This window comes from Notothenia rossii (genome assembly GCF_949606895.1).
Source record: "Notothenia rossii genome assembly, chromosome: 7".
Classification (NCBI taxonomy): domain Eukaryota; kingdom Metazoa; phylum Chordata; class Actinopteri; order Perciformes; family Nototheniidae; genus Notothenia; species Notothenia rossii.
Window position 1 is genome coordinate 4,279,495 of NC_136905.1, and position 12,938 is coordinate 4,292,432.

A 12,938-nucleotide genomic window follows, 5' to 3' on the forward strand; every position below is an offset into this window, starting at 1 on the left:
ACGGAGGAGGACGGGCTGCATAGAGCATGCGCCCCTTAAACACACCCCCCCCCCCCCCCCCCCCCCCCCCCCCCCCCGAGCTCCCACTCTCGGCTCATTAGAATGAATGTAGAGAGAAAATAAATGTGGATTCGGCTTTTAGTGCATTTTACAACTTTAAGGAGCTAATGATTCTAATAAGGGCTATCAAAAAGTTTATACTGGCTTGTTTATTTAGTTTAAAAAAAATTACCCACTGATTTACAGACGTCTCTTTCCCCATGTTAGTCAATGGGAAAAAGTATTTCTGGGCCCAGTGACGTCATGAACTGATACGGAAGATGTAGTATCGCAGTTTGGCCACTATGAATATTTTCCTCAGACTCCGGCGCACTTCCTGGGGGCTTGGAAACAATGTGACAGAGAACAGGAGTGGAGATTAACGGAAAAAAGTAATATCTACATATAAAGAAGGAGAAAGTAAAAGATCATGTTTAAGTGTTAGCACCCCCGAAGAGGCAGAAGCTCTTACGTTGATATTGGAGATTTCAATAAATTAATATCATCAGTCAAGATCGATGTGCTTTTAGTTTGACTTTATTTCTATGGAGCTTGATAAATATTTATTTCTTTAACATTTTATGTTGTTTTTATTAGATATGGATGGTTAAAATGGTTATACTGTTTTGTGTGAATAATGTTATTCTATTGTTTTAGAGATGCAACGCTTAAACTCTGCAGATTATTGAAAATACTCTGGACCATTTTATTGTATTGCTTCTACCAGCCAGCAGAGGGCGCTGCATCACTTGTTCTCAATACAATGTTCCTGAGTCTGTTAAATAACTATTTTAAAAATGGAGTGTCATCATCCGCAATACATTCAGCTCATTTGGAGCTTACGGATTCTGGATTGGTCTGAGAGTTGAAGATGGGAAATGGAAGTGGGTGGATGGAAGTGATCTGGCTGATAGGTAAGAGATTCATTACTAAACACTTTGAATAATAACATCTATCAGTCTTTCTCTAAACATCATGTTCTCTCCTCAGCTCCTTTATTGCAGCTCCTGTTGACGGTCATGTGCAACCTCTGTCCTGAGCAATAACAAATGGTTATCAGTGAGCTGTGATAAACCACAACGATGGATCTGCCAGAAGAAGGCTTTATCTGTCGCTGTTTAAACAGCGCAGTCATATAAAGAAAATGAGATACATTTACAGGCTTATGAATGTAAATCTATGGATTATCCTACTTTTTAAAAAAAAAGTGCAGATGTTACCTTGTCAAACAAAAAAGGGAAAAAAAACAGTAATTCCATAAACCTTTAATAAACTAAATACAAACAATAAGACACAAAAGTTAACTCATATATAATGTGGATAATTTTGACATCAATTAGTGGCATAGTTTACAGATAGCAACAGTCAGCATTGTGTTGGCTGCTGCTGCACTGGCTGAGGGCTCCTTTCTTAGCGACCAGACGAAAGAGGGCAATGCCAGGCAGGAAACATGTGATTTATCAGTAACTTTAAACATCGTAACACCATTTTAAACGAGATTTTATTTTAGATTATACATTTTACTGATACCAACTATGTAATATTTACCCTGTTCATTAAAGCCGCTGGGCTCCGCTCGAAATAGGATTGAAGTCTATTTTTCGACGCGACGCAGCCGTAAGTTAATGTTGGGAAGGCAGGAAGTGGAACGTTCAGATCATATATAGCATAATTATATTTATAGAATAATTATGATGATGAATGCATTTTTTTACCACTAAAATACAGCAACACATCTTTGATTCATGTCGTTTATAACTGGGATATTACAATTATTATTAACTTTGTCTATACAAAGTAGCCTGTCCAGGAAATAGGCCCAAATCAACAAAAACTGCGAGCCGGCAGGCAAGACGCTCCGCTTCTGAAATGCTTCTGAAACGTGCCCGTAGGCCAGAGGAAGCCGGACCAAAACCGGCCGCAGACGGACCCGGTGGAATCTAGGGGTCTCGCTGCAGAAGCCAGCTGTTTTTAATCTATCAGTTAATAAACAGCAGAGCTCAATGTTTAAGCCGGCTGCCTCTAACTTAAATATATAAATAATGAAATAAATACACATACAGTATATATAAATATGCATATGAAATGAATAAATAAGGCATTACATATATATATAAATGTGCCTTTAAATATACATTTATTTATTTCAAGAGATTTTTATTTCATAATGCCACATTTATTTTTTTCAGGGGACTTGTATTTCATAATGCCACATTTATTGCTAAGGTCCATGTTTAGTCACGTCAAGCGATGCAAATGAACTTCTCGACCAAAAACAGAAGTACTTAATTTGAAGGCTGAGGGATAGACTTAAAAAGAACAGAAGAAACTGGCAGTTCTCCTATTGCGATGTCCAGAGGTTTAATTAGAGCAACACTTCTCCGTCTACGAGTCAGAGAGGGCTCAACAGAGCGGCTGTAGTGATGGCGGAGGGAGAGGAGGAGGTGAACTACGCTTCGGTTGTGTTCAAAGCCGGCAACAATCATCCACCTGCGGGTACGTTTAGTTATTTAACAACTTTCACTTCCTGCTGATGATTTTGAATCAGAGCCTCTTTGTTAATGTGATCAATGCAATGTTGAGTACTTCAATCCAAAGAAAGTTGCTGTTTTTAATGTCCTGTAATTTAACTGTGAAACCAGAAACATTTAGAAAAATTGTTAAAAGGCTGTTTTTGTATTTGCTTAGTGTGGTTGAAGATTAGATTTTTAGCCAACCCAGCACATTTGCATTGATGTTTTTCAAAATCACAATGTTGAGTGTAAACTTTTCACCAAATTAACCAAGAAAACTCACCATCGCAGTCGTGCATCTATGATTTAATAGTAGGAGTTTTCTTGGTTCATCAATGCACATTTTTTGTAGAAATAAACCTTCTTTATTCATGTTTACTACGTTGAGAAAAAACTTTTTAATCTATAGTAGTTTGAAACCTTTGAACACCTCATCCTATTTCAGTTTAACTTCAATTCATATTTCTTCTCTCAAAAAGTTTCAAACTGATGGGCATTTGTTGGGTATTTTCATTTATATTTAGCGACTGGAGATATATCATCACAAACTCATCTATTTAAAACCAGTGAGGAAATTGCGAAGTGAGATAATTATCTGTTGAGAGTTTCCCGTATCATGTCGTTTCCCTTTATAATCTCATCATTTTGAATTTGCCCATTTTAATGCACTTTGAGAAAAAAACTGTGAATTTGTGCATCATCGTACTGTAAGGCAATTAATCTGCTATATCAAACAATTAAAACAGCCTTTTAAAGTCCTTCTCATTTATTCACTAAAAAACCTGAGCATGTGCATTTCCTTTGCCCTTTCAGCAAACAGAGGGGAGGAAACTGAGTACAGTGAACTGAAGGTGCAGAACGAAACAAAGAACGAGGGTAAGTTGTATTCAAAAAAACATTCAGGTGTTACTGAAACTGGGAGTTCTACTACCACTACCACTACTTTACCATTATAACTATTAAAAGGGAACAAGTTCACAAGAACTGTTCTAAAGTTTATATCTGTAGGTGCTTTGTCAGTAACCAGCACTCGAACAAAGCTCTACAAAGTTGGGAGTGTGCAGTGTGACAAATGTCAACGTTTTGCAGACGGAGCATTCTGGTCTAATGACAAAATGATGGTGGAAAGCTGCATTGTCTTTTCTTCCGTTTGTTTTTGACAAATCAAAATTAAGGCTATAATCATAGTATGCACAAGTCTTGATGTCAAATAATTGTTGACTTGTTTTAAGTTACAAAAAAGTACTTATTTTAAGCCAAACCAAGACCTTTTACCAGGGTATTCAGGTCCTTTAGTAAAACGACTGATACCATGTGGTAAACTTATCCTTTACAAGTAGAAGTACAGCATTGAGAAAGTTACTTGAGTAAAAGTAAGTAAGTATAAAAAGCAAACTGTTCTTAAAGTAATCAATACACGACACAGAAAAGTTAGAAATGAAAGAAAAAACACCCAAAAAACGGTTCTAATTAAATTAAATAAACTTAAATGTGTGCAGATGCCAATTAAGTTTCTTTCTTATGTAGTTTTTCAGATCTTCCATCTGTTCATATTTATAACAACACATTATGTATTTAAAATAATAATGCATCTGAATTATTATTATTATTGAATATATTATTAATGTGTTAAAAACTGTGAATGACTCAGACTAGATATGAGGTTCGTTTTTAGGAAATCTCTTCCGAACGGTTATTTTGAGATTGAACTTTTGTGTTGTTCTGCAATAATGTTAGAGTGACTAATACTCAAGACCTACGGTAACTCTCACTGGAACACTTTTAGCAAAGTACATAAAGCAGTTTCTCAAAACACAATGGGTTCACAACTCTTTAAGTCGGCCCTTTAACAACAGTCAGGTGCCTGTTTAAATATTTGGACAATCTTTGCTGTCCATATAACTCCTTTTGTTTATTTAGGCCATTTCTCATACAATGTAAGTGATAGGGGACCAAATGTACTCCTTTGTTCTGAACTGTATTATGTATGTATAACTGACTAATATAAGGTTCAAGCATCTGAGTTAGTCAAATCAACTTGGTATCCTTTCCTGTCTTTTACCTTTTACTCTCATAAAAAAAAAAGATCCATCTGCATTTACCATACTGTATACTGTCCTAGTTGAAAAGTGACACAATATCTGTACTAAAGAGACTGACACTTTGAAAGGTACCAATCTTCATTTGGAAAGTTAATGTGATTCATTTGTGTTGTTTAGACTCAGCAGGACATCGGCGCTTTCAGCACTTGGCTTGTTGTTTGGGGATTCTCTGTGTCATTCTGCTGGGTGGCCTCATCGGAGTCTGCGTCTACAGCAAGTACACAAAACAGGAAGTGCATTATCTCACACTTAGACATGAGACAAACCGTAAAGAAGAGTAGCAGCTGTTTTATCTATTTACACCATTTGATATTTGAAGACTTCCCCATTTCACTCCTCTCTCAGTAATGTTGACCTCAAACCACAGTAACAAGCAGTATCAGGCAATGTGAAATATAAATGGGTCTGAGAATTGGAGAAGTCAGAACACTTTGAGACGGACTGAGATATTTTTAGTTTGAGTCTAAAGACCGGAAAACTTAACGTGAGACTGACAGGAAGAAGCTTCCAAAAGAGGCAAATTGACACAAAATGAAATTGCAATATAACCTTGATTATAAAAGAAGCTACTTTCTCATTTTGCAGTTACATTAATTCATGAGAGTGATCCAAACCAGTTAAAAGAAAACTCAACTCTACGGGCAATCAACACAAAACTCAGCTTAGAAAATGCAAACTTTACGAGGGACATCCATAATCTGACGGACCAGTTGGGCAACCTGACACAAGTCTATAATGTCTCAGAGACCAACAACAAAAACCTGTTTGCAGAAGTCCAGGAGCTGAAAACACGAAAACATGAACTGGAGACTGAGAAGAAGAACTTGAAACAGCAAATACAAAACCTGACAACAAACTGGAATGAGCTCAGCATCAGTCGAGCTCAGTGGAGCATCGCTTCCTACTGCTTAGGAAACACCGGTATGTTCAGATCCTCTATATTAGGTCATAATTACAATATTTTCAAAAGGAAGGCATGATGTTGATTGTTTAGACTCTGTTGTTTCAGATAAAAAGTGTCAACCTTGTCAGAAGGGTTGGTTACTCACTGAGCCCAGCTGCTATGCGTATAATGACGCTGTGCCTGCTGATCGAAAAACCTGGGAAGAAGCTCGAGAAGACTGCAAAGGAAAGAATTCAGATCTGGCTGTTGCACATACTCCTGCTGAAAAGGTAAACCCATTAATATGACGCAATCAAGAAAAGTGTATATATTTTTTTGTAGGTCTGAACACACTTTGGGTCTTTAGGTCATCATGTGCTTATTTACTTATACGGTGTAAATACCTGATATCTGTTTCTCTGTTGTTAGAACGTCATCATCAATAAATACAGCCCAGGTAGTTCAAGAACTAACGGATTCTGGATTGGTCTGAGAGTTGAAGATGGGAAATGGAAGTGGGTGGATGGAAGTGATCTGACTGATAGGTAAGAGACACGTTACTAAACACTTTGAATAATAACATCTATCAGCCTTTATCTAAACATCATGTTCTCTCCTCAGCTCCTGGATAGATCCTCCAGCTCCTGTTGACCGTCACTGTGCAATCTCTGTCGAAGGCAAAACAACTTGGTTATCAGTGAACTGTAATGCAACACAACAATGGATCTGTCAGAAGAAGGCTTTAACTCTTTCTGTTAATCAAAGCAGTCATACTAAGAAGGTTTCTGGAAACTCTTTGAAAAAAGAATGAATTACTTGTGAATAAAAACAAACAAAAATATGAAACAAAAAAAGGATAAAAAGCAATAATTCCAGAAATGTTTCACAAACAATAAAACACAAAAGTTAACTCATAATGTGGATTATTTTAAAATCAATTTACTTTTAGTTTAACTTAAAGGTGGAGTAGGTACATTTCAGAAACCGGCTCGAGATACACTTTTTGTTATATTCCATGGAATGCTCTTAACATCCCGATAGCAATGAATATCTGAAGTGCTTTGATAACAAATCCATAAAAAAATGTCATCTGTGGAACCCGTAATACTGTAAAAACTACAACCTATCTGTTTAGCCGGGAAATGGATTGGATTGCCGCCCTGTCTGTCAGCCTTCCATCTCGTGCACGCACAAATTTATCTCGTGCCCTCATTGGGCGTGCCGTCATTGGGCGTGCATTGCAGCAGTACTTCAATGACTCGCCAGCAACAGGCGGCCACTTTCACCATGGCAGAGTTAGGTTCAACATCGTCTACTGGTCGCAAAAGAAAAAATGTAACGGAGCAAATTAAGAACAAAAATAAAGTGGAAACTAGGAGAAGTCAAAACAGAGTCAATGTCGGAGTTGCTTTGGCTGTGTAGTATTGCTAACCTAGATGTGTTTAGCTTTGCCTGATATGTAACGTTACTGCAGCCTGCTCTCGCGGAGGAGGTGCTCTGTAAGGAAGTCTGAAGGAAGGGGCGGATTCTTTTTGGCTCTGTACTTTCAAATGTTAGTGCACTAGAGCCGATTTCTGAAACTTACCTACCCCACCTTTAATTTCTATGGAGCTAAATTAATGCAAATATTTATTTCTTTGACATTGTGATGGTGTTTTTATTAGTTATGGATGGTTAAAATAGTTATACTGTTTTGTGTGAATAATGTTATTCTGTTGTTTTAGAGATGCAACGCTTAAACTCTGCAGATTATTGCAAAGACTCTGGACCATTTTATTGTATTGCTTCTACCGGCCAACAGAGGGCGCTGCATCACTTGTTCTCAATACAATGTTCCAGAGTCTGTTAAATAACTATTTTTAAAGTGGACCTATCATGCTATATTTGAATAATATAGTGTAGGACCATACCTATATAAGGCATATTTATACTTTTCATTTTTCAAAATACCAAACAGATCATGCATTTTAGCCATTCCTCATTTCGCTCAATTTAACACTGCCTTTCAAGCTCGGATTCAGTGAGAACAGCACCATCTGGTGGCCTGAAATATGTACTACAGCGTCTCCAGCGCTTTCGAACGGCAATGTCCGTGGCTGTCTCCTCCTGATTGGTGGAGTTGGCCCAATAGCCGTAGCGCCACTTCTGTGACGTCATACAAGTGTTCAAATCTGGATCAGTCTGTATCAGATCCGTTGCAACCCCTTTTTAAGAGATTTGGGTATGGAGGATAGAGATATATAGAGAGGGTTGTGTTTTCTGATACTTGGTGAGTTCCCTGGAACACCGGGGACACATATTCATGTAGAAAAGACGTACAAAAGTGCATTTTCCATGATAGGTCCCCTTTAAGATTCAAGATTCAAAGGTTTATTGTCATGACATTTAGAAACTACGGTGTAATTATGTAATGTATAACAAAATGTGATCGCAGGTTCCTTAACAGTGCAATTAACAAGACATATAAAAAACAACAATACAAATAAAAGTAGTGCAAGCTCAGGTGTTTAATAGTCTTATTTCCCGCCACTGTGATTGTCGGCCTCAACCTTGATTGTTTCCACCTGTGTCCCATGAACGCTTCTATAAATAGTCCTCGTGTCCCTTTGTCCTGTGCCAGTTTGTCTTGTTTTGTCAAGAGAGCCAGAGTTTTCCAGGCTAACATCTTTAGTTTCAAGAGCCACATTCAGTTAGTCTTTTTGTACTTTTGTGTGGAGTCGTGCAGATGAGTCCAAGTCTCTGTGTCACTTCCCTGACATGTTTATTAATCACTTCAATGTTGCAGCTGAAACTGAAGGATTGAGTCGTTTTTAAAGTATATACTGTTAAATATCTTGTGAGTTTCTTCCTCACATATAACAATATAACATATCTGATAAGTGGAGTGGAAGTATAAAGTAGCAGGAAATTGAAAATACTCAGTAAAGTAAAGTACATCTAAAATGTTGCTACTACAAAGTCTTAATTTTACCGAAAGCCAATCAGAGCACACTGGGCTCTTCAGAAGGGCTTTCTAAAGAGACAAAGTGTTTGTCCTTGTCGTTTTCTTTCATGTTGCTCGTCGAAGTTATCAGTACGTTAATCAAGCCAAATAAGGTCAAAACTATTTGAGAAGTTGCAACATGTTTGGCACTGAAGTATTTTAAAACTTCACACCATAACCTCAGAGCAGAAGTCGACTAAAGAGCGTCACATCAGAGCAGACGCTCTCAGACAGCTTCAGGTCTGCAGCAGGACTTCAGACTCTTGTCCACGATGAACAGAAGAACTCAGCAGGAAATGGGTAATTAAATATATTCTAATTTGTGTGTGAGTGTAAAACATTGCTTTTTCTTTTACCGAGACATTATCTACATTTTTTCCTATTCATAGTGTTTCTGATTCTTGGCCAGATCTGAGCAACGAAGTGTTTAAAATAACAACATTTATTTAAAATGTGATCTTTAAAATTGTGATTTTCAAACTCTGATAAACACAGATTTATAAATTCAATGCATTTATTTATCTCTGACGAAATTGAATAAGAAGCTGTCGATGTATCAACACCTTTTTATGAAAAAATCTATTTGATTATTTAAAAGTCATATTTTAGTTTGTCTAATGGATTTTAGTTTCAGCAGAAAGACATTTGTTTGTTATTTCAAAGAAAATGTCAGCGTGAGAACCGAACAATTTTCTGTGTGTGGTTTTTAGTTCTGCTTTAGATTAATATCTGTGAATGGAGACGAACGTTTTGCATTTTCAGCGTGACCAGAACGTTTATTATGCGTTAAAACTTTACAAATGATAAAATCCACCTTTCAGTGCAATGGTTCCTCGTGGATGCTCAACATACTGGGAGTAAAACTGCACTCAAATATAAATGATGTGTTTATCTTTCAGAGGAAATTGAAGAACAGGAAGAAGCTGACTACGTTAATGCTTCAAGTGGCGCTGTGGATAAAGAGAGAACCCGTGCAGGTGCATCATGAACACAAAACAATCCACATTTAATATTTTCAAAAATGGGATTTATGTAGCAATCAAAGTGTTAAAAAATGGGAGTAAAGAAAGTTGAAAGTGTGAATAAGTATCGTCTCTTTTTGTTCTAAATGTATCCTAAGCATCTGTGACTGTCATGTTGTTTAAGTTTTTTAACTAAATTATCATTTTTCAGGCCGGAGGTTTGTTCTTCTGATAGCAGTGTGTTGGTGGCTCATACTGTTAGCCATCATGGGTCTCCGTATCTACTGTGAGTATCTTCTGTGTGAAAGTCAGTTCAACAGTTTGTATTAGATGTGACCTGAAGCTCTGTAACTCTGTCTGTTGATTCAACAACATCTCCCCTCTCGTTTGCTGCAAAGATTCTGCAATAGGAGGCTGACATATGTGTTACGGGTGAAGTGTGTGTTCCTGTTTTCCATATTTAACAAAAGGAAGTGGTTTGAAATGTCAGAGCTTTTGTAAGATGTCTACAATACAGAGGAGACCAGTCGCTTTCCAAATGCATTTAGCTCTTTGCTATGTGAAGCAAACATGTGAACCCATTCTTCAATGTTTATCAAGAACATTCAAACACTCAGAGACACAAGTTTTACAGCCCAACACCTTCCTCTGTGTCTCTGTAGTGACCTCTGAACTTTCAGGAAACAATACCGAGCTGTACTCACGAATCCAGGAGCTGGAGACCCAGAATAACAACTTGAAACGGCAAATACAAGACATGACACCAAAAAGGATTGAGTTCAACGGACGTGCGTGAATGGAAGTGATCTGACTGATAGGTGAGAGATTCATTGCTAAACACTTTGAATAATAACATCTATCAGCCTTTGTCTAAACATCATTTTCCATCCTCAGCTCCTTTAATGCAGAGGCTGTTGACGGTCGCTGTGCAATCTCTGTCGTGAGAGAGAACAATCAGTGAGCTGTGGTGACCACAAACAATGGATCTGCCAGAAGAAGGCTTTATCTCTATCTTTTAAACAGGACAGCCATACTCCAAAAGTTACTGGTAACTCTTTGATTGAAGAAAATGAAATACATTACAGGCCTATAAATGTCAAACTATGGATTGTCCTACTTAAAGGTGGGGTAAGTAATTTATTTCAGATACACTTTTTGTTATATTCCATGGAATGCTCTTAACTTCCCAATAGCAATGAATAATTCTCATGCCCTCATTGGTCATGTGTGCGTTTGTGTGTGTTGGAGGAGGGGCTCTGTAAAGAAGTCTGAAGGAAGAGGCAGATTTCTTTCGGCTGCATACTTTCAAATTCTTCCGCACTCGAGCTGGTTTCTCCAAAATTACATACCCCACCTTTAAGTACAAAAATTAAAATAAAAACAAGTTCCAAACATTTAAAGAGATTTTACCTTGTCAAACAAAAAAGGAAGAAAATAACGTTAATTACAAAAACTTTGCATAAACTTAATACACTTAAGCAATAGTTCACGACAGGCCGTGGTATACGGTCATTATATCACAGTTAAGGGGCGTGGTTCGGCCCATGCTATTTGAATGGTGGTACTTTTCCAGTTGGTCTACCTGCTATTCACGTAGCTCTGCATGTCGTTGTTTAGGTGCTTTCTGGATAGTTACTGCTCAATCCACCCCTCCATAGTAAGGCCATCCCGGAGGTCGAAGTGAACCTTAAATGTTTCCATCTTAAAGGTGACCTATCATGCAAAATGCACTTTTGTACGTCTTTTATACATGAATATGTGTCCTCGGTGTTCCAGGGAACTCACCAAGTGTCAGAAAACACAACCCTCTCTATTTTCCTCCATACCCAAATCTCTTAAAAAGGGGCTGCAACGGATCTGATACAGACTGATCCAGATTTGAACACTTTTATGTCGTCACAGAAGTTGCGCTACGGCTATTGGGCCAACTCCACCAATCAGGAGGAGACAGCCACGGACATTGCCGTTCGAAATGGCTGGAGACGCTGTAGTACATATTTCAGGCCACCAGATGGTGCTGTTCTCACAGAATCCGAGCATGAAAGGCAGTGTTAAATTGAGCGAAATGAGGAATGGATAAAATGCATGATCTGTTTGGTATATTGAAAAATAAAAAGTATAAATATGCCTTATATATATGTATGGTCCTACACTATATTATTCAAATATAGCATGATAGGTCCACTTTAAGCTTTGTTAGTTAGTTAGTTTCGTAAGGGACGTAATGCAACAGTTGTAACGGTTGTAGCTTTTCTCAGACGCGGAGGGATACATGACTTGTGAAAAGTAACTACAATTCTACCCGTGATATACGCTCATTATATCACGGCTAAGAACCAATCAGATTGCTTGATTTGACTTGTCCGTTTTATACACAATAAAACACTAAAGTGAACTCCATATCTCATGTGAATTATTTAAAAATCAATCTAGCTTTAGTTTGACTTTTGGATTTCTAAAGGGCTTGCAAAATAAATGCAATTTTTATTTCCTTGACATTCATGTTGTTGTTATCAGTCTGGATGGTTAAACTTGTTGGTATTAGAGATGCAATGCTTAAACTCTGCAGATTAGTGCAAGGACTCTGCTATTTCATTGTATTGCTTATAAAGGCCAACAGAGGGCGCTGCATCACTTGTTCTCAATACAATGTTCCAGAGTCCGTTTCATCAAGTATTCTGACTTTGTTTATTGGCCCAGCTGACGGATCATTTTATCTATCTGTATTTCTATCTATAAGCAATGTCATGTTTTACTCTGTTCACCGGTGAATAAATGTGCTGCCACACATTGTTGTTTTGTCTTTTTCTTGAGAGCATCAGTACGCTTTAATCAAGGCAGAACGAACATGTTATTGCCATTTATGTAATTATTTTATGAAAATAAGATCAGGCCTCACTATTCAGTCACTCTGTCAACATCAGCACCAGCAGAGTTTCAGAGAGGGACAGGAAGTGGAATTGAGAGCATTTTGGTGACTAAACATTTGTTGTTGGGGCCTAGAAATCCATGGAGATTTCTAAATTGCAGTTAATATGATTATATTATTGGGAAATCCAATATTTTGGATGTGTGACTCTATTAAACCCTGTGAAAGGGCCACACGTTTTCAAGTTCCGGTTGAGACTATTTGGGAAGTGTCAACATGACGTGAGAACAGGAGATTAAAAAGATGCCATCTCCACCTCGAAGCAGAAGTCTACTGAACCGTCACATCAGAGAGACACTCTCATCAGGACTGCAGCAGGACTTTGTTCAGGACGAAAGGAAAAATAATCGAGGATATGGGTAATTAAAGAATATTCCAGAGTTTATGTGTGTCTAAGATATAACCTATGATATGTTTTTATTTGCCTTTATCAACATTACCAACACTCTATGTATGGCCATATATGCGTAAATTGCTTCTGGCTTGACCACTCCCTAGCAGCTAGTTATTTTAAACATCCAAATTAA

The 12,938-nt window shown here is 37.6% G+C and overlaps 2 protein-coding genes across 2 annotated transcripts; both read left to right on the top strand.

The window, feature by feature from the left end:
• Window positions 1-2,462: 2,462 nt before the first annotated feature.
• LOC307013502 (uncharacterized protein) lies at window positions 2,463-8,039 on the top strand (the record flags this gene model as incomplete). The annotated part of the gene is made up of 7 exons (XM_079640902.1): window positions 2,463-2,535; window positions 3,366-3,428; window positions 4,772-4,887; window positions 5,221-5,575; window positions 5,664-5,827; window positions 5,967-6,082; window positions 6,159-8,039. 7 exons carry the CDS (start codon window positions 2,463-2,465, stop codon window positions 6,346-6,348), a joined length of 1,077 nt encoding a protein of 358 aa, XP_079497028.1. The 3' UTR covers window positions 6,349-8,039.
• Window positions 8,040-8,581: 542 nt separating this feature from the next.
• On the top strand, window positions 8,582-12,272 carry LOC307012869 (uncharacterized protein). Its single transcript, XM_079640069.1, has 5 exons — window positions 8,582-8,820; window positions 9,420-9,497; window positions 9,694-9,768; window positions 10,145-10,300; window positions 10,377-12,272. The coding sequence occupies exons 1-4, from the start codon at window positions 8,793-8,795 to the stop codon at window positions 10,276-10,278; spliced, it is 315 nt and encodes a 104-aa protein (XP_079496195.1). The 5' UTR covers window positions 8,582-8,792; the 3' UTR covers window positions 10,279-10,300; window positions 10,377-12,272.
• Window positions 12,273-12,938: the final 666 nt, after the last annotated feature.